The 22996-nt window shown below is 46.0% G+C and overlaps 1 protein-coding gene across 2 annotated transcripts in view; it reads right to left on the bottom strand.

Moving 5' to 3' along the window:
- Positions 1–22996, bottom strand: part of NUDT13 (nudix hydrolase 13) — a 632694-nt gene that overhangs the window by 254560 nt on the left and 355138 nt on the right. For both annotated transcript variants that reach the window (XM_078643092.1, XM_078643093.1), the window contains one exon: positions 22107–22213. In XM_078643092.1, the coding sequence (XP_078499218.1) occupies positions 22107–22213 (107 nt within the window). The remainder of the gene's footprint in view (positions 1–22106; positions 22214–22996) is intronic.

Raw genomic sequence — 22996 nt, 5'->3', positions numbered from 1 at the left:
TGGCTTTTCCGGCGGATCTTTGTCCTGAACCTCTCGCCGTTGTGAGAAGTCAGATTGATGTTACGTCACTCTCCGGCCGAATGTAGCACTGAGGGCCCCGGCTTCATATCTGGAGGAAGGCCCTGCTGCGATGGTCCCTATACCGTCGTCTCCAGACTCCGGGCGTGGGCAGAGATAAGCGGGATGGGCGCTGCCGATATTCCGATGCACGGAACCACCACAAGACGACCGGATGATGCCGCCGGATAGACGTTTGAGGAGAGTTAGGCGGCGGAGCTCTGTTCTACGCGGCCATTCAGGATAGCCGCTTGGCCACGCCCCCGGTAACTTCTTTCTTGATGTGTGATTTTCATTTTACATCTGTTCACTGAATAATATAACCTTTTGATCTGTGCCACCAATTGTTCACTAAAAATGTCAAGGGAATCGCGTGGCATTGTTGGGTATCTCATTGCTGTCTGACTTATCCTTGGTTGCTTTTACCAATGGAATTTAGCTAGTTTTAATTTTCTGATAAACAGATAAATGTTAGCCCTGGTTTGTACGTAGTCAAAATTAGATTCCGGGCAGTAGGAAAGACCTAATGACAGTAACTGCGGCTCTGCCTTTGTCAAATTTATATTAGCCAGATCTATGATGGTATTCTCTGAAATGATATTGGGGTCAGTAGTAGTGATACTTTCCTGATGGGCATCATCAATCTGCGATTCCCTCGACCTCGCTCCCTCTTCTTGTTTACACCTGTTTCTCTTGGCTTGTCTTCTACCCCTTCTCCTCTGGGTGTCCCTGCTGCCCCAGGTCCCTTGTTTCGGGGTTGCAGCGTTTCTCTTCGGCTTCTTTTTAAAATGTCCAGTTCTTCCCCCAACATTAGTCTTATAGCACTTTGCCCTTGTCTCCTCCTTGCTATTTCAGTGTCCGACTCGCTGTCAGGTGCAGAGCTTAAATCCGACATAGACACTTACTCAGTTTGCTGCTGATTCGTATCCTTATTGTTGGCACCCTGTAATCGCTGGTTAGCCGTAGCTGTTCTAAGCGAATCGTACATCAGCGCAACAGTAAATATTTGACCATTGGCGTAGTCATCTGTATCACGCCTAAATTTGTAGGTTTTTCTTGTTTTTATCTTATCCTCTTCTTTAAGTCCGCTGGTCATTTCATCATACAGTTTCTGTCTGCTATGAGGCTCCCCTTCCTGTTGAGTCTCATTTTCCAATATTTCGATTTTGGCTTGGAGATCTGTTCTGTCTATCTCTGCGTACTTGACTAGTACCCCTACTAGCCTAAGTTAGGATTCAAGGTTGCATTGCGCCCACTCCGCCATCATCAGTGGGTTTGGTGTTTCGTAGCTGGGGCTATCATAATGCGGAGGCCCCTGGGGATTCTCCCCACATCAAGGTACTTCTGCAACGATCTAGCCTCCCACCACTTGGAATGTCCTTGCCTTTTTAACTTCTCCAATGTCCGATAGTTTTCCTTAAGACCCTTATTTCTTCCATGGCTCTCGCCTTCTGCATTCTTGTTTGCACTGTGTGTTATTGCTGGGTCATCTGAGAACATCTCCTCAGCTGCTGTTTCTCTATTTTTGAGCGTGTTGGCGGACATGCTTGGTGGCTGCAATATATGTAATATGTCCCAATACGAGAATTCTCTATGTCTAATAATGTCAATAGAGTATCCCTTATGGTGCACACCTCCTCTCCTGCACGTAACTAATATCACGCACCTGTCGGCACGACCTGCGGCTGGAAACTCCTGCTCCCGTTATCACTCCTCCGAGCAATCTACGAGTAGTGCTTCACCGGCCACAATGTTACCTGCCAGGTAGAATCTTCGTTTCACTGTTGTGCAGGGGCTCCGGTTGTTCCGTTGTGGGAAATCTTTGTAGTGCTCCCGGCGTCACCGCCAACTTCAAACTGCGAGCCCGCAGTGTCGTCATTGGGAATACCCGGAAGAATGACTTACCGATCCAGAGCCTACTTCCTGAGGGGGTTCCACGAAAAGGAGGCAGCCTCTCTGTAAAATATTGTATTATCCTCGTTATACGTTCCTTCCCAAGAAAAAACGAGCGTAGACCCAAATCCGTCCTTTAGATTCTTTATTGCCACCAAGCTAGTCTACCATGACGCGTTTCGCCCGTCCCACGGCCTTGATCACATGACACGGCTCAAACTGTGATTATTGTTTTTAATGTGCTAGTGCTCACTTTGCATTAATTGACATAGACAACATACTAATATTGCATAGTAAACATATAACTCTTCATCGTACCTTATAAATGTGTAGGTATTATAGTATAAATATGTATATGTATGTATATATTAAGTTTCACAGTTACCCATATGCAGGATGCACTCACTGTGAGCAAACTCCAGTTTGGAGAGGAGACCCATGTTCCCAGCATCAGCAGAGCCTGACGCGTTTCAGCACAACTCCCTTTCTCAAAGGCTTTCTGCAATTGAAATGACTGCCAGCTACGTGAACATCAGCGTTTGTCCCTCTTTTATTTTGATGACACAATCATACTCAGGTGAGTTATACATCATTGTTGCATTCTGGGGCTGATAGTTCATAGTAATAGAACCCAAGTAGGCTGCAGGCAGTCCTTACAATCCAATCTTTAAAATCACAGGAACACAGGCAGAGTTTGACCCCGTTCAAATTTCTTGCTGAACAGTCCTGCTCCGCTGATGCAGCGCACCAGCAGCGGGACCGCGAGTTTTGCGGCGGTGCCTCCTTCGACCGGGTCGGCGGATACAAAAATTAAGTTTCACAGTTACCCATATGCAGGATGCACTCACTGTGGGCAAACTCCAGTTTGGGGAGGAGACCCATGTTCCCAGCATCAGCAGAGCCTGACGCGTTTCAGGACAACTCCCTTTCTCAAATGCTTTCTGCAATTGAAATGACTGCCAGCTACGTGAACATCAGCGTTTGTCCCTCTTTTATTTTGATGACACAATCATACTCAGGTGAGTTATACATCATTGTTGCATTCTGGGGCTGATAGTTCATAGTAATAGAACCCAAGTGGGCTGCAGGCAGTCCTTACAATCCAATCTTTAAAATCACAGGAACACAGGCAGAGTTTGACCCCGTTCAAATTTCTTGCTGAAATGTATATATATATATATCACAACAACTCGTAACACTGTCTTCTCCGCTTACATGCGAAATGACGAGGGCAGACCTTCTTGGTGCAAAATTAATTTATTTTCTCCAGTGTACCATCTTGACACGTTTCGGCCGTCCCAGCGGCCTTGATCACATGACAACGCTTAGTTGTTACCCCACATTTTTAAAGTGCCAGTGCAAGCCCAATTAAGAGACATAGGGCCAGATGTAGGTCGCCAATTACCGGTCGATAACGGCCGATTTCGGCCGTTACCGACCGGTAATTGGTTTTCGAGATGTAGGTGCCAATATTTTACAGAATCGGTAAATTTACCAAAACGGTAAATTTACTGATTCTGTAAAATACCGAATCGGTAATTTTACCGATTCGGTAAAACCCAGATGTAGGTAGCACTGTTTGCAGTGCTACAGGCCTTCAGAATTCGGTATTTTACCACCCAATCCAATTGGGTGGTAAAATACCGAATTCAGGTGTGCATGCACATCTGTGCATGCACACCTGTGCCATGTGACACACAGACATGCCCTCAGGGCATGTCTGTGTGCCACATGGCACACATGCCTGTATTGGGGGTGCTAGAGGGTGTAAAAATGACACCCCCTGCACCCTTGCTGAAATCGGTATTTACCAAATCTGTAAATACCGATTCGGTAATGCCCATTGATTCCTATGGGCTTCCATGCCCATAGGAATCAATGGGCATTACCGAATCGGTATTTACAGAATCGGTAAATACCGAATCTTAACGATTCGGTATTTACCGAATCTGAAATACCTACATCTCCCCCCCTCTATTTTACCACTTCTTAAATACAGAATCGATATGATTCGGTATTTAAGAGGTGGTAAAATAAAATTACCTACATCTGGCCCTAAGTAAACATACTACCATAGTTCTGGGGGTCTCATGTGCAAAGCGAGGTATTGAAAACATTAATATGTACATAACTGCGTGAATGCTTATAAGTTGTACTATACCTTTAACAAACTTAATATACGCTTTTATCAAAAACATTGTTTTTGTACATGATTAACAAAACTTCTTTGCTTAAATGCATTTTGTGGACCCAATTTTTAAAATGACTCTCAAAGAGGGCAAAAAAGAAAATTCAGTGATAAATAACGTGTTTTAAAATTCACTGAAGCTCCCTAATGGTGGAAATGGACTCAGATCTCACTATATACCTCATAATATTTAATCAGACACAAGTCAAATACCCCTATTCTATGAAAAGATCATAACCAAATGTGTGCAAATATCGATCCCGATATTCACATTCCCGGAGACATGTATACACCGTTTATTTAGAAACTGATATACTATAACTCCCACATTCGCCACTCCTTGCTAGGGTTGTTGGTTCAAAATATAGACCATAGCTCAGTGGCTGGTACTGCAAAGCATGCATTAAATAGCTTAAATCTTGACCACTAACAAAAATCCCTATCTAAGTAAAGTGACTACGTGCTACAGTTTCAAGGGATAAAGAGTAAAGTGACTTTGTGCTACAGTACTTATTGATAATGTACAAAATGCTATTCTGAAAATGTGCAAATTTCATATTTACACCATGATCGGACAGATATAAACAAACAATGCTGTATGTACAGAGATTACTTCGTCTACTATTCTTTTTTGGCCTTTGGTGAGGAAAGGGCCATTCACTAAAAGCATATATATACAAATACACAATAAATATCAATTTAATACATATCAGTAACCCATTCTAAAATGACCAGTAAAAAGACAAAAAGATAAAACTACCCACCCATCTAAAAACCAATCACTAAAATCAGAGTGTAACACTCAGTAAAAACTGTGTATTAATATACTGGTCTTTTTGTTACCAATAGCGATGCCCTGTGGTGACTAAGGGTTCAATTATCCCCGCCGCTTTTGTAATGGTGCCTTTGTCAGTTTTATCTCAGTATTATTGATGCTGTCTAAGTCACCAGTAAATATATAGAGTTTTGTACTGCGTTACAAGTAGAAGAGGGGTACGCTATTATAGAAGGGTATGAAGATCTTCCGTGGCGTTTAATCCACCCGGAGACTTAAAGTCGAACTCTAAAATGTAGGTTGTCTCCAGGCGTCGCAAATTAGCCTCTCTATCACCTCCTCTTCTCATTACAGGGACAGCTTCAATCGCATAGTAACGTAAATGCTGTGGATTGCTGCCATGTACTGCCTGAAAGTGCCTTGCAACTGGATATGTCTGATCCTTATTGGTTATTGCCCTTAGATGTTGCAGGACACGTTTATGAACTGCCAGTTTGGTACTGCCTATATATTTTAGTTTACATTCGCATTCCAACATAAACACAAAAAGGCAGTTGTATATGTTTTAGTATTGCTTCCAAATTGGCAGGCTTTACAGGTTAGACATTTATAAAATCCTTTCCTGGTGGTCAACCACGTATCCTTCCGATTGCTCTCCTGGTTATTCTTGGCCAGCATATTGCCCATACTCACTGATCTTCTGAAGGAGATAGATGGATTAGCGGGCATCAAATCACCTATCACAGGGTCTTCCTGGATAAAGTGCCAGTTACGTCTGATGATGCTCCCAAGTTCTTTCTCCTGCTTAGAGTATGTTAAAATGAGCCTCACGGGTTGTTGCTTTGTTTCTACAGCTTGCTGCGGGGTCTGAGCTTTGTATACAAGGAGATCCTCCCTGGACCTCACCTTTGATTTGTTTATAGAAGCCTCCACTATTTCCTTGCTGTAGCCCCTGGCTAGAAATCTGGCACCACTCTCCAATTGTTTGATTCTTGCATCCTCCGGATCACTACAGATACATCGGATCCGGAGCATCTCCCCGTAGGGGATGCTTCTAATTAGATGTGGAGGGTGGGCACTCGATGCGTGTAAAAGTGTGTTCCCCACAGTCGATTTTCTAAAAAAGGTAGTGGTTAAAACATTATTTTCAACTAAGATCTCAACATCTAAAAAGGTCACTGTACGTTTGCTGATGTTAAAAGTGAATTTCGGATTAAAATCATTTTCATTGATTTCATGTATAAATTCTAGCGCACTTTCCTCACTGCCTCTCCATACAATAAAAAGATCATCTATGAACCTCAACCATGAAACTACTTTTGTGGTGTATACCTCTTCATGTTTGCGCATGAGGACCAGCTCCTCCCACCATCCCATGAACAAACAGGCATAGCTGGGGGAGAAGCTGGCCCCCATTGCAACAACCTGAACTTGATGATAAAACTGACCATTAAAAATAAACATATTGTTCTCAAGGCAGAAACGTAACATATATAACAACATTCGTGAGTGCTGTGCAAACATCATCAAATTTTTAATTAAAAAATACTCCACTGCTTTTAACCCATCTCGGTGTCTTATGCATGTATACAAAGAGCATACACCCAACGTTATAAGTTAAAGATTTGAGTCCCAGAACAAATTATTAATTTTGTTCAGAAAGTAACTGGTGTCCTGTACATAAGACACAAGTTGTTTCATGTGCACCTGAAGAAAGAAATCAATGTACCTCAATAGATTTTCCAGTGGACCATCACATGCTGCAATGATCGGTCTACCAGGCGGTGCCGTCATGCTTTTGTGGACCTTTGGTATGAAATAGATATACGTACCAATGGATGTTCTTTCTTGATGAATCTATATTCATCCAAACTCAATAGTCCACAGCTTTTCCAAGCTAATATATTTTTGAACAGGGAATCTTGAATCACTTTATATTTAAGTGGAGTACTTTTTCTGTAACACTGCACATCATCAAGCTGCCTATGTGCCTCCTTTAAATAATCCTTCAACGGCAAGAGGACGATATTGCCGCCCTTATCTGAGTTTCGTATAACCGCTTCTTCTTTTTGCAGTTTTAAGATTAATAGGTTGTAGTATCTTTCTTTGTTGGTATATGATCCTTTCAATTTGTTGGTAGCAACAGTTAGCTTCTTAATCTGTCCAACCACATGGTCACTGAAAGAGTCTAAGCCATCACGAGCAGCCAAGGGAATACATTTTGACTTATTTTTTAATAGAGTCTCAGGCTTTTTTTGTCCATATCCAAATGCAGGAGATTGGCTCTCTGATTGATCTCCATTTGCTAGGCTGCACATATCATGATATATTTCAATGCCCGACACCAACAGTCCTGGGGATTCCTTGTTTCCAGATGCTGACGGAGTTAGAGGTATTGGCTCCATGCTCGTTTTTTGTAGATGTAACTTCTTCAATTTTAGTTTGCGTATGAACAGATACACATAAGCTCTTGTTTGTGTGTACTGAAAATTGGACTGCGGGCAGAATGTAAGCCCTAGGGAAAGCAACTGCTTTTCAGCCACAGTCAATTCAATGTTGGTCAAATTGACTATGGTGTTCGCCTCCTGATTTCTAGTTGCTTTTCCTGGGCCTAGATGTTCAGTGATTGGGGATATTAATTTTTCATTTTGGCTCGTCCCCGGCCCCGCTTCTTGGGTTCTCCGATTCCTGCAGGCCTGGCGTCTCCCCCGTCTACTTTGAGACTTTGTTTTGACACTACTCCCTGACTTCGTGGTCTCAGGGTGTCCCTTCTGCCTTGCTTTAAAATGTCCAATTCTTCCCCCAACTTCAGCTTAATTCCTTGCACATTATTTTTCCTGGCACCCTCATTTTCCGATTCACTTTCTGGTGCCGAGCTTAACTCTGACATGGAGGATAATTCAAAACGCTGATTAGATGTTTTGTTGATCCCTTGCAACCTTTTATTCGCAGTGGCAGCCCTCAGGGAATCGTCGCGCCGCGCAAATGTAAAAATGTGACCATTGGCATAGTCCTCTCTATCCCTCTTAAATGTATAAGTTTTGCGGGTCTTGATTTTGTCTTCCTCTTTGGCCAGTCTTGTGGTCATTTCATCCCTCATTTGCTGCCCCAGCCGGGACTCTCCTTCCTGCTGTTTTATGCCGTCCCCAAGGGCTTCAATTTTGGTCTGTAACTCTGCCCTATCGATTTCAGCATACTTGACTAATATTTCAACCAGTCTTCTTGATGAGTCGAGGTTACACTCACCCCAATCCGCCATCATAAGTGGATTAGGCGTCTCATAGCTGGGGGCTAACATGATACGTAGCCCCCTGGGGATTCGCCCCACATCCAAATATCTCTTTAATGATCGTGCCTCCCACCACTTTGACTGTTCCTGGCGCTTGTATTTCTCCAGCAGCTTAAAATTCTCCTTCAGACCATTAGACTTGGCATTTGATTCTTCTACTCTTTCAGCGTTTGCACTTGCTTCATTTTCAATGTCATCTGAGAACATCTCCACCGCGGCGAGCTCACGAGTCCTAAGCGCGTCAGCAGACATTTCACTGGTTGTTTATACGCAAAATCAATTCTCCCTTTAAAGCTATCCCAATGACACAAGACTGAGCCTCAGTCGATATTTTTTTAGCAAAGGAGAGTTCTGTGCACACCTCGCAACCCCCGGCAGCATATGCAATAAAGCAAGGAGTGAATTCACCCAGCGCTAGAACTACTGACAGCCTCCCTGTCCTGTACCTGCTCAGCTGAGCGGTCTCCTCCGACGAAAGGCTGTCTTTGTTACCGCTGTCACTCTCTCTCCGAGTCTGGCAAAACGACAATGCTCTTGCTGCAATGGGAGGACCTCCGTCCGTTTCTCTTCGAAACTTCTCCTTGTGCCCCCGGGGTCCCCGCTGTAGCAGCAACATGCGCCCGCATTACTGCTGCCTGGAAACCAACGAGAGGCGGGCGGACTGCCTGCCACGGAGCCTACTTCTTGCGAGGGGGTCTGCAAACCGGTAACAGTCCAATACCGGTAAATATCACAACAACTCGTAACACTGTCTTCTCCGCTTACATGCGAAATGACGAGGGCAGACCTTCTTGGTGCAAAATGAATTTATTTTCTCCAGTGTACCATCTTGACGCGTTTCGGCCGTCCCAGCGGCATTGATCACATGAAAACGCTTAGTTGTTACCCCACATTTTTAAAGTGCCAGTGCAATCCCAAATAAGAGACATAGTAAACATACTACCATAGTTCTGGGGGTCTCATGTGCAAAGCGAGGTATTGAAAACATTAATATGTACATAACTGCGTGAATGCTTATAAGTTGTACTATACCTCTTACAAACTTAATATACGCTTTTATCGAAAACATTGTTTTTGTACATGATTAACAAAACTTCTTTGACATTACCAAAAACAAAGAGGAGGGGGTCACTGATTTAACAGCCCCCCCGAGCCTTGTTAGGCCCTGGGAACCCCACAGGGCCACTGATTTCAATAAAGGGAAGACGCCCCCACCCTTTAGTCTCTTTATGGCCTGGGATCCCCATTCCCCATGGTCTGTGTTAAAAGAGGACAGGGACGGTGCCAATGTGGTCATGGAAACCCTTGTGTCCCATTAGTAGGCTTCCCGGGATATAGCATGTGAGCTGGCCCCAGCTCACATGCTCAACATTTTTGGCATGTTGCTGTCAGCCAGTGAGAAAACTCTCTCCTGCAGGAGTCTAACTGCAGGAGCGAGATGGCCGAAGGAAAAATCAAATCGCTTGTTAGACTCATCAGAACACAACATTTTTAATATTCCCCTTCCCGCAAGAGTCTCTCTAGCCTCTTGCGGACCCAACCATCCAGATATACAATTACATTTCGCTTTTAATTTCTCAAAAACCTCTGAACATCACATCACAAAAAGCACAATCTGCGGACCAAGATCTAGCTTCCCACAAAATTTGCAGTAATTCCATTCAGCAGTTTTTGCGGTAAAAGCCTATTGCGATTTTGCATTTTAGGACTCCCTTTTTTCTCTGTTCCTGCTTGACGGATCACCCCGAAACGTTCCACGCACAAACAAGTATAAAAGTAGCACCACTTTGGAAAGTTTCATGGGGCTTCATCAAACAGTGCCAAACTTATTAGCAACACAAAAACACACTTTTCCTGTGGAGCAGCTGACCCAACTATAACTACCTAGTGGCGACTGCACATACATATATAGTGAAACTCTACTGGTGCCGAAAATGCAAAAGAAAAAGTCTTACTAGTGAAACTAACTACATCATGAACCAGCCTAAGGAAGCCTCAACCAGACCCTGAATACTCTTCTGCTCAATTGAAAATTGCTCCAACTCAAACAAAACACCCCACATCACGCAAAACCAATTGCTAGCAACATTGCAAATAATTTCTTTAAATAAATCTTAAAAATGCACAAACACATTCATATAAACTGTGATGCAACAGCCAAAGGGGAAATTATGGAAAGAAACATTAAAGAATAGTCATCATTCATGAAGCACAACACTCAGGACATAATCAATATTATTGCTTCAACATCTTCAAACTTTTTAATGCTGCGTCCCCTTTAAGTGTAAAAAAATCTTTTTTGCCCCTCTAAGAATTGTTCACATTTTCCTATTAAATTTGTAAAATTTAAATATGTCTAAACTGATTAAAACCTTGCAGTTAAGTACTGTTATCCCTTTAAAAAAGTAATCAAATACATGATTGCCAAACATACTATTCTGGTGAGCTAGGTCTTACAATAGTGTTCAATTATTCACAGTGTAATTATCAGAAATAGGGGTGGGGGAGGTTTGAAGAATATTTGGAGTCCCATCCCCTTTGACACATACTCCCAGTCAGGATACCAGGATATAAATGCCAAAACAATGTAGTGATGGGCCATTACAGAGTAGTTAACTGCCGTTTAATATGCTGTTTAATATTTTTTTTGTAAACACTTATAAGTACTTATGCTTCTTTTGGCCAGAGCCAGGTGCCCTGGATTACTGAAGCCCCCCGCACCCCTGGGGACCCGCCCCTCAGTTTGAAGACCTCTGCCATAGGTAAATTATAACATCACTGCAAACTTGCAAAAATTATGTGTTAAGAACATTTCCCTTCTAATCCTCAAAACAAAAATGATGTGGGAATATTCAGATCAGCATTAGAATTGTGTCAGATTACCCCTCTCATCAAACATTATAACCCAGAGCATATGGACATTCAGAACTTGAGACTAGTCTTCAAACTAATCTCTAAAAATCATTGAAAAGGCCATTACTGTCACGAATTTCTAACATTGACTCCAAACTTGCATCAAAGAGGATTGCGACTTAAATGCAGTATGGACACAGGAACCCTCAAAATAGTGTATAATGTGCTCTGGAAAATGACGATGGGTGACTTTTAGTACAACTAGCTCCATCAGCGGCTTTTGACACCTTTGAACATGACATACTACTCTCCACAAACTCCTTCAAATTGGTAATCTAGGGTCAAGTATTACAATGGTTTGCAACTTTCCTCTCTCTGACAATTTGGTAAACTATGTTCCTTCACATCTCCTACCTTGCCAGAAAAATAGGGTGCACCACAAGGTTTCATCATTTCACCTTTAGTATCCAGTATATACATGGAGCTTGATAGAGAGGTGATACAAAGAGAGAAAACTCTGTCTGGTGCACTGCCTTAAAGTATCTACCACATCAGACATTACAGCAATAAATTAATCCCTAGAATATCTGATGGTCTAGATGAGGTCCTTTGTCTTCTCCTCTTGCAAAAGGACACACCACCACCAGTCCACAAGTGTCTCCTTCAAATTTCAGACTTTGTTATCTCTCCCAAACTGTTCCCTTCAGCCAAATCATTGAGATTCACCACATATGAACATTTCATTGCAAGTCTTGCAAAAACTGCCTGTTGGACTTGGCCCTTTTTGCAGGGTCATACCAGATTTTTTTTCCTTCCTCCTGAATTTTATCTGACCTGCTGTTGGTGGTTTTCTGTCTCTGGGCACTTTATCACTGCTGATCAGTGCTAGAGTGCATGGGGTCTCTCTTGTAAACTTGGTAAGATTGGTCTACACCTGTTAGGCATATTTAATTTAACTCTAAGTCCCTTATACGGTGGTATCCCATATATCCAGGGCCTGTAAATTAAAAGCTACTGGTGGGCTTGCAGCGCCACCCACCAAAGTAGCCTTTCAAACCTGTCTCAGGCCTCTGCCACTGCAGGGCCTGCATGCGCAGTTTACAGCCGCCATGACATGGCATATACAGTGGTTGCCACATCTGCAATTCCCCCTTTTACTACATATAAGTCACCCCTAAGGCAGGCCCTAGTGAGATCTATGGGCAGGGTGCTGTGTAGGTAAAAGGTAGGACATGTGCCTTAACTGTGTGGCATGCCCTGGTAGTGACAAACAGCCTATTTGGTTTCTCACTGCTAGGAGTCTGTCCTTCGATAGGTTTGCATTGGGGATCCCCTGATATGTGCTTCAGTGGTAATTTCTGATCACCTAGCTGTGCCCGTGTCCCTGACCCCCGCCCACACTGCTGTTCGCGTGTTCGAAGCCCTCCTCCACCCGCAGGCACCCGCCCGCGCCTAATCCCTGGTGTCTAGTGGGCTGCTGGTAAGCGTTCCTAGACTCTTGTATTTGTGCCTTGTTTTGATTGTGCCTTGTTTTATTGTGCCTTGCTTTTACTGTGCTGCTATTGCGATAGTTTTTAATTTCGTACCTTTTTTGTGCCATTTTCGCCCCTTGTGCGCTCCCCTTGCCGGCTCTCCCTGAGCCGCTCTCAGCCTTCCCGTCGCTGCATCCCTGCAGCCCCGCCCCCCCTAGCGCCCATATTTGCCTTCCCCTCCCGCCTCCCAGCTGCTCCTTCCTCCCTTCTTAATGGCGGTCGCTGCGCGTCTCTGGTGAGTGATCTCTGACCTGCCTTTGGTCAGGAGCTCGCTCCCCCACGCGCGCAGCACCACCTAGCTGTGCCCGTGTCCCTGACCCCCGCCCACGCTGCTGTTCGCGTGTTCGAGGCCCTCCTCCACCCGCAGGCACCCGCCTGCGCCTCATCCCTGGTGTCTAGTGGGCTGCTGGTAAGCGTTCCTAGACTCTTGTATTTGTGCCTTGTTTTGATTGTGCCTTGTTTTATTGTGCCTTGCTTTTACTGTGCTGCTATTGCGATAGTTTTTAATTTTGTGCCTTTTTTGTGCCATTTTCTCCCCTTGTGCGCTCCCCTTGCCAGCTCTCCCTGAGCCGCTCTCAGCCTTCCCGTTGTTGCGTTCCTGCAGCCCCGCCCCCCCTAGTGCCCATATTTGCCTTTCCCTTCCGCCTCCCAGCTGCTCCTCCCTCCCTCCTCCCTTCTTAATGGCGGTCGCTGCGCGTCGCTGGTGAGTGACCTCTGACCTGCCTTTGGTCAGGAGCTTGCTCCTCCACGCGCGCAGCACCACCTAGCTGTGCCCGTGTCCCTGACCCCCGCCCACGCTGCTGTTCACGTGTTCGAGGCCCTCCTCCACCCGCAGGCACCTGCCTGCGCCTCATCCCTGGTGTCTAGTGGGCTGCTGGTAAGCGTTCCTAGACTCGTGTATTTGTGCCTTGTTTTGATTGTGCCTTGTTTTATTGTGCCTTGCTTTTACTGTGCTGCTATTGCGATCGTTTTCTCATGTTGTGCCTTTTTTGTGCCATTTTCGCCCCTTGTGCGCTCCCCTTGCGGGCTCTCCCTGAGCCGCTCTCAGCCTTCCCGCCGCTGAGTCCCTGCAGCCCCGCCCCCCTGGCGCCCCCATTCGCCTTCCCCTCCCGCCTCCCAGCTGCTCCTCCCTCCCTCCTCCCTTCTTAATGGCGGTCGCACCAGAGGCAAGCCCGTCTGTGCCCGTCCGTGCCTGGACCGCGCCCAGCGCCAGTCCCCCTGGCCCGTGGCCCCCCACACCCTCAGACGCCATTACACCACCAGCGACCTTCACGCCCTCAACCCAGGACGCTCTTCCACCTGTTTCTAGTCCTCCCCCAGGACCACCAAAGGACCCTTCGCCTGCCAAGCCTGCCATTTCACCTGCACCTTAAAGCACCACAACAGACCTGCCAACAACCACCTGAGCTGCATTCTACTCAACACCCGCTCCATCCACAAACACGCCATCGAACTTTGGGACCTGCTGACCTCCACGTCACCGGACATCGCCTTCCTCACCGAAACCTGGACAAGCTTGGCCTCAGAACCCGACATTGCCATCCCTAAAGGCTACAAGATCATCACCAGGAGAGACCGCACCAATAAACCAGGAGGAGGAATCGCCATAGTCCACAAAAGCACCATCAAAGTCTCGACCAGCACCCACGACACCCTCAACTCCGCCGAACACCTCCACTTCAACATCTACGTCAACGCCAACACCACCCTCAAAGGAACACTGATCTACAGACCCCCAGGCCCCCGAGCACAATTCTGCGACACCATCGCCGACATCGTCAGCGCCCAGGCCCTCGCCTCAGCGGATTACATCCTCCTCTGCGATCTGAACTTCCACCTGGAAAACAACAACGACGTCAACATCAACCACCTGCTGGACAACCTCGCTAACCTCGGCTTCAAACAACTCGTCACTTCGCCCACTCACACCGCAGGCCACACACTCGACCCCATCTTCGCTGCCAACAGCCACGTCTCCTTCGGCCACACCACCAAACTCGACTGGACAGACCATCACTGCTTCCACTTCTCCTACCAGAAACCACCCACTCACCACCACCGCACACAACCCCCCCCCGACGCAACTGGAGCAAAGTCTCAACAGAACAACTGATCTCCACCCTCGCCCAGACCCCACCGCCAGGAACATCGGACCCCGACACAGCCACCACCGACCTGCATCGCTGGTTAGCAGACTGCGCCAACACCCTTGCGCCGCTCAAAAAGTCACCCCTGATCTACAGAACTCCAAACGAGAACACCGCAAAAGAGAGAAGGCCTGGCGCATGGATCCTACCGAACCCAACCACATCGCACTCAAAGAGTCCATCCGCAAGCATCACCAACTGATCCGCACCGCCAAAAGAACCCACTTCAAAAACCGCATAGACAACAACGCCCACAACAGTAAAGAACTCTTCGGCATCGTCAAAGAACTCTCAAACCCCTGGACCTGCTCCAACGAACCCCCTCCGTCACAAGAGCTCTGCAACTCCCTCGCCACCCACTTCTGCCGCAAGATAGAAGAAATTCACAACAGCTTCAGCCCCAAGCAGACCGCAGACACCCACAAACCCGACGCCCCGAGCAACACCAACCTCCTCCACACCTGGACCCTTGTCAACAAAGAAGACATCACTCACACCATGGCCTCCATCCACTCCGGATCCCCATCGGACCCCTGCCCTTACCACATTTTCAATAAAGCTAACAACATCATCGCTCTCCACCTCTGCAACACCATCAACAGCTCCTTCGAGTCAGCCACCTTCCCGGAAATCTGGAAACACACAGAAGTCAACGCACTACTGAAGAAGCCCAAGGTGGACCCAGACGACCCGAAGAACTACCGGCCGATCTCCCTTCTCCCCTTCCCGGCCAAGGTCATTTAAAAAGTCGTCAACACCTAGCTCTCCCACTTCCTAGAAGACAGCAAGGCACTCGACATCTCCCAATCCGGATTCCGAAAAAATCACAGCACCGAGACCGCACTCATCGCTGCCACAGACGACATAAGGATCATGCTCGACAAAGGAGAAACCGCAGCACTCATCCTGCTGGCCCTCTCTGCCGCATTCGACACGGTAGGCCATCACACCCTCCGCACACGACTCCACAACGCCGGAATCCGCGACAAGGCTCGCAACTGGATCTCATCATTTCTCACCGGCAGAACCCAGAGAGTCCGCCTTCCGCCATTCCTGTCTGAGGCCTCCAAGATCATCTGTGGCGTGCCTCAAGGATCCTCCCTCAGCCCAACGCTCTTCAATGTCTACATGGCTCCCCTCGCCAACATCGCTCGGACACACCACATCAACATAGTATCATACGCAGACGACACCCAGCTGATCCTCTCCACCACGAACGACTCCACTACTGCCAAAAACAACCTACACAAAGGACTACACGCCATCTCCAACTGGATGGAATCAAGCCGCCTCAAGCTAAACACCGATAAAACAGAGATCGTCATCTTCGGCTCCAATCCATCAGCATGGAACGACTCCTGGTGGCCCAACTCCCTAGGCACCGCACCCTCACCCACCACCCACCACCCACGCTTGCAACCTGGGCTTCATCTTGGACTCCACTTTCAGCATGACTCAGCAGGTCAACGCAATCTCTTCCTCCTGCTACAATATTCTCTGCATGCTCCGCAAGATCTTCAAGTGGATCCCCGTCAAGACCAGGAAAACCGTCACCCACGCCCTGGTCAGCAGCAGATTGGATTACGGCAACGCCCTATATGCAGGAACAATGGCCAAGCTACAAACCAAGCTACAACGTATCCAGAACGCATCCGCCTGCCTCATCCTTGACGTCCCACGCTGCAACCACATCTCCCCCCACCTCAGAGACCTACACTGGCTACCCGTACCGAAAAGGATCACCTTCAAGCTCCTGACCCACGCACACAAAGCTCTCTACAACACCGGTCCAATTTACCTCAACGACAGACTTTCCTTCCACGCTCCCACACGCCATCTCCGCTCCGCCAACCATGCTCTCGCCACCATCCCCCGCATCCGCCGCACCACTGCCCGAGGAAGATCCTTCTCACACCTCGCCGCCAAAACCTGGAACTCTCTACCACTCCAGCTACGCCAGACCCAGGACCTCCTAACTTTCAGGAAACGCCTCAAAACATGGCTTTTCGACCAGTAGCATCCCCTCTCCCCAGCGCCTTAAGACCCTAACGGGTGAGTAGTGCGCTTCATAAGTATATTGATTGATTGATTGATTGATTGATCTGAGAGGGGTAGCAAGACCATGTTTGGTATTTTTCGAATAGTGATAAATCCTGCTAATTGGTGAAAGCAGATTTATTATTACTGTTTTAGAAAGCATTTCTGTGTGCTCCTGTATCTTTGTGCCTCTGCTGGTTTGTGAAGTGACTGTCTGGCTTTGGAGTGACAGAGACAGGGGATGTAAATTCTCTTCAGACAGCCACTGGGGAGGGGTGGGGGTGGTAAGGTAGGGCCCACATTTCCTGGATGAGTCAGAGCTGGGCTGAATAGACCTGGGCTGCATTAGAGTTGTGGGAGGAGATTTCTCTGCACTTAAATAGGCCTGGTCAGCCCTGAACTATGCTGTCCCCACCTCCTGCCAGGAAACTACAACAGTGAGGACAGAACTGGTTTGGACTGGGCTCAGAGCCCTCTGCCACCGGAAAACAAAGACTTTGGGACTATAGTAAAGGGGCTCTGACCCCACGTAAAAAGAAGAACACTGTGTGGACTGCGAACCAGACGCTGCTGGTGCCATATGTTGCCCAAGAGGATTGCTGGGCTACCAGGGTACAGCCATCTGGACTTTGTCTTTGTGGGCCGGCCTGAACCTGCTTCCTGTTCGGGGACCCAAGTGACCTTTCAGGGCTCTGTGGCTTGCACTGGGGGCTGGGCTGTTGCCCCTTTTGCTTGGTGGGGACACGCGCGAGGAGCACTGTGCAAGAAGTCTTGGAGCTAGCACGCACAGCGCTGCTTGTGCCTCGTGTGTGCCAATGAAGGGGGGAGAGCAGGAAGCACTCTCCCTCTCACCTTCCTGCTGTCTCTCTATTGGTACCGGCAAATGGGGTTCGGCTGTGTGGCTCCAGGTTGCCCCCTGGCCCAACCAAAAAGGGAAACCAGAGCCTTGTGGGCTCACATCAGCTCAGTCCAAATGAGTTCACAAAGCAGGACAGGGCCAACAGAGACTTCGCTCTGTGTCCCCCCTGCTGGGGGCGTGGTGCTGCCGAGCAGCCCTGCAGGAAGCAGAGCGTGTTGTGTGTCTCCCATTGCAGCGAGCCTGAGAGAGTGGAGACATCGCTCCGTGTTTTACCTGCCCTTCGGGGATATATGTGATAGTGGCCTAAAATATGCACACATATTACAAGGGGATGTCCTCACCACGGGTTGGTGATGGGTGCAATCTAGGAGTATTTATCCCATTGCCCTGCTTAAGATTCATGTGTAATACTGTGCAGTTTATGTCCTGATGTGGATATATGTGATGTTACATTGCCAGAAAGGATGTTTCCATAATGTGTGCAACTTTCAAGTGTTTACTATAGTGCACTGCTGATCCTACCAGTAGTTACTGGGTGGTGCTAACTGTGATGTTTATGACCATGGCCCGATTGGACAGGTGATTTATGTAATCCCTGTGAAGTCATAAGTGCCTAGTGGCACAGTAATATATGTGATTGTGATCTAATGTGTTTTTTGATGGATAATACAAAGGATATTTTATATAACCTTGTGTGGAGTCTCTTTTATGGTGTGCCTAGTTTGTCACTGTTGTTTGAGTGTTTGCGCAAACGCAATACACATTGCTTCTGGGATAAGCCTGACTGCTCTGCCAAGCTACCAAGGGGGTAAGCAGGGGTTATCTTCAGTGTGTAACTTAACCTGACTAGAGTGGTGGGTTCTGCCTGGCTTAGGTGCATACCCTAGCCAACCAGAAACCCCACTTCTAACTCTGCCTCATTTCAGCTATTCCTACTTAGGGAACTGAACATTCACATCTCTAACACTACTTTCAACACAGCACTGCCGGTCATTTTCTTCTCTCAACTGGACAGGTGTACTTGTCTCCAGAAATTAACCTTTCCTGTCAAACCCATTTTCCATTCAGCAGCTCACTTTTTCAAAGGAGCAAAAAGATCAGATCACATAACCACCATCGGACTCTACATTGACTTCCTCTAGGAAGAATAAGTAACTTTGTAGCGGCTTGCATTACAAGCAAAGTGCTACATCTTAGCCTGCCCAGACACCCGAATCAAGAACCAATGTCCTGGGTCTTTGTAATCGCTCCTTGTGAAGTGCTCTGAAGCAGATAGTTCTGAGCTATACAAATGTTTTAATAAATAATATAAATAAATAAATACAGATCTGTAAGAAATATGGCAGACAATTAGGGAAAGTGGTAAGTTTTGGTATATCAGGTTTTGTGCTGATCCACCTAGGGGTTTTGGGGGTGGGGGGAGTTAAGAATAAGTGGAAAAAAACGTTAGTTCCCCACAGGAATTTTAGCTGCCCGCTACAGAACAAAATGCTGAATGGAACTACACAATGTATCATTTGTATTTTAGCAATATTATATTAATATACTGAACATAGCCTGTTTAATTTTGGAATATCAATAAAACATTGGAGAAAAAAAGGAACTGCACAATACTTGACACAAGGCTAGGATTTTACTCAGAAGATGGATTTTGTTATTTTGTAGAAAAACATTCATGTGGTTTTGAGAGGTTTGTTTTTCAAGAATGTGATGAATGGTCTTAGACAGTGAATTAACAGTATATATTGGCCATTTGTGAAACATCTGCAGACCTTGCTCCTCGGACCCACATTTAAAAAAAGAAAAAAATCAGTTTGGAGAAAGGGGCATTTTTTCTCTCACTACTGGGGGATCCATGGTCCAGGAACATGTCAAAGGACCCAAGAACTTTGGCTAGCCAAAAAAAGGCCTTTCCACATTGCATGTAAGACTTTGCAGTTAGAGAAAGAAAAGTAAATACTTATCTACAGGCTGAGAAAAGCAGAAATCTGTAGGGAGACCGAAGCTGACATTTAATCTCTGTCTTTGTGACAATATAGAAACAAGATTTAAAGTAATCTTTATTACTCATTCACTTTCTCAATGAACTGAACGCCTGTTCTTTGCCAGGTTATGTCTCGCACGCCAGAACAGGGCAGAAGGCCCTAAAAATAGCTCGACCTGATAAAATCTGACTTGCCATAGGGAGTAGGCGAGTAGATATTTCGAGGTCTGCACGTGAGACCAATTCAGAGAAGTCTTATCACCAAATCCAGCAGCTCGTTGAAATACTAAAGAAAGCAAAAGCAAATCAAATTATTGAAAATTGATTACCAGCAAAATTCAAGAGACTAATCCACCACCACATTAGTTAGATCACTTTCTGAACAGTGCAGGGGCAGTACAATTCAGACAGGCCGGTGTTTAGGAGTCAGAAGAAGAAAAGAAGCAAATGGTAAATTGTAGTACCATACCCATTGAAAGTGTTATGGTATTATGTTATGTTAGTGATTCTTGTATCGCGCGTGAATCACCCAAGGGCATCTCAGCGCTGTGCCTGAAAGAGGAGACTCAAAGGGAAAGAGAGGACTGGCGTTGTACAGAAGGTTAAAACAGCCAGGTCTTTAGTTGTTTTCTAAAGGACATGTAGTTTGTGGATTCCCGCAGTGTCAGTGGAAGTGAGTTCCAGTACTTTGGTGCTACAAACGAGAATGCTCTGCCTCCTGTGCGAGTGAGTCGGATCCTGGGGACAATCAGAAGGGCTAGGGAGTTGGATCTAAGGTTACGCTTGTTTAAGTGCTTGGTAAGTTTATTTCTGAGATAGGCTGGGCCCTCACCTCTGAGCGCTTTGAAAGTCAGACAGCAGATTTTGAATACGGAGCGCCTTTGGATTGGAAGCCCATGTAGCTGTTTGAGGAGAGGAAGAGATGGAGTACCGGGAGGGCTAGCTAAGACCATTCTGGCGGCCGTGTTTTGTATTACCTGTAATTTGGCAAGGGCTGTGTTTCCAATCTCTGCCAACAAGGCGTTGCCATAGTCTAACCTACTTCCTATCATAGCCTGCACTACAGTTCTCCGGTGTTCCAGGGGTAAGTATGGAATAATTCTCCGCAGTAGCCGTAGATTGTAATAACAAGAGCCTGTAATGTTCTTTATATTTTCCTTCATGTTTAGCTTGGCGTCTAATTGGATTCCCAGGCTTTTTACGGAGGAAGATGGTGTTGGTGCTTCACCCAATTTGGAGGGCCACCAATCGGCAGTCCAAAGGTGTGCGGATTTCCCCAAGAGCAGTAGCTCTGTTTTTTTCGGATTGAGTTGTAGGCACTGTTCCCTCATCCAGTCTGCGACCGCTAGCATCCCATCTGTAAAACGTTGTTTCTCATCCGGAGGGTTGTTACCAATTGGAAACAACAGTTGCGTGTCGTCGGCATAAGAAATTGTTTCAAAGCCAAAGGATTGGATGAGTTTAGCCAGGGGGGACAAATAAACATTAAACAAAGTAGGACTGAGGCACGATCCCTGTGGCACCCCTTTATTTAGCAGGAATTTATTTTTAGACGTGAAAGGTCCAAGCGTGGTAGTTTGCCATCTGTCCTTTAGGAAGTCTTTCAACCATTGTAGGGCATTGCCCCCGATACCACATATACCTAGTCCCTCCGCTAGCCTTCGATGAGATATCGTATCGAAGGCCGCGGAGAGATCTAGGAGGACTAGGATTGCTGAGCCCCCGGAATCGATGGTGCACCTTAAGGAGTCGGTGACGGCCAGCGTTGCAGTTTCGGTACTAAACCCTGGGCGAAATCCCGACTGGGAAGGATCTAGCCAGTTATTAGCTTCCAAATATTGGCTAAGCTGGGTATTTATATTAGATTCCAGCAGTTTTCCCAGTAGGGGTAGCAGGGATATTGGCCGGTAGTTACTCAACTGCAGAGGGTCTGCAGTGGGCTTCTTCAGAATAGGCCGGACGGACGCCTCTTTCCAGGCCCCAGGAATAATGCCTGTTTCGATCGATGTATTAAAAATTCGTTGAACGGCTGGGGCACAGACCGAGGATATAAGAGCCATTGTACTGGGCGGGCAAATGTCCTGTGGGGATCCTGATTTGGCTGCTGATAGCAGTTTTGTCGTCTCTTATGATTTAGATTCATTTGCTTTCAGTGAAAGTGGGCATTTTCCTTTTCAATATTATTTGCAGCTGATTTTGTCGTTATTTTTTTGACTTGATTCTCATGTTTGATTTACATATGTGTTGGTAGATACCAATAGCTTTTGCTGGATAGATTGGGTATGATCTCAGTAATGTAAAGATATTTTCTACTAGGGCATGGTAGGCTGAAGAAAATATCAACATGATTACAGCTGATTCCATTTCCCCTACATTTCACATTATCCCTTCATCTCTGTTTTTCACACAATACTCTTCAGAAAACATTTTAATACATGTTAATCCCAGCCACAAGCCAGGATTTCGAAGTATATTAAAAAGCTGGCACCTACCCGAGATAATAATGGAGCATCTGTTCCATCAAGCAGAAAGAAAGCCTTTCTTAGATCAGTAAATTTTCCCTTGAGTTCTGTTTCCACTGTGGATTTTTCTAAAGCTCCTGAAATACAAAAGACTAATTTATCACCAGCATTTCGCAGGTGCATTATCATACATTGCAGCGGCATTTGAATATATTAGTTTTATATTGTTTGTGCAAATAGACAAAAGTAAACCACAGCAGGTAACCATACATTTTCATTTGCATAAATCCACAGTTCTAAGATTTAGAATGGGCACACCAATCAGTCAAGGAACTGTGCATTCAGAAAGCTCTCCGACTGACACAGTGTGTCACTTTTTGATGGTATTACAAGGAATATAATTCCATAATTTATCCACACTATTAGTAGCATAATTTCATGGTCTTTGGAGTTTAAGTGGGTAATAAAAGGTGAATTATCACCCACGTATCTCACAACTGGGTTTGGGACACATGAGAATTATGCCTCATCCGACCATTATGTAAAAAGGAGAAGTGGAGTCTGCAATACATCGAGGAATTACAAGAGTCTTCCAAATGTAAGTGCCACAGTAGAGAGGTCACAATGGGTTGAACATGTGACATGTAAGGATCATCACCAGAGTGCTTGTGGCTGTCTTGTGTAAGGAGAAGAGGTAGATAGAAGCAGTCTGCAAGCTTATACAAGTTTGTAAAGCTTTTAAGAAGTAGCCCTTGATGCAACTATTCACTGATTTAGCTAGAAGATACAGTCTTAAATTACAATCTTTCTGTGATTAGCAGGCAGTAGGTGACCATAGGTGTGACTGTAATCATAGACTACATTTGAGCCAGTCACCATGGATTTGAGTTTTCCACAGCATGGAAGGTGGCTTTCGATCA

The sequence above is a fragment of the Lissotriton helveticus genome, chromosome 5_1, assembly GCF_964261635.1.
Source record: "Lissotriton helveticus chromosome 5_1, aLisHel1.1, whole genome shotgun sequence".
NCBI lineage: Eukaryota > Metazoa > Chordata > Amphibia > Caudata > Salamandridae > Lissotriton > Lissotriton helveticus.
This window is presented reverse-complemented; position numbering and strand designations above follow the sequence as displayed.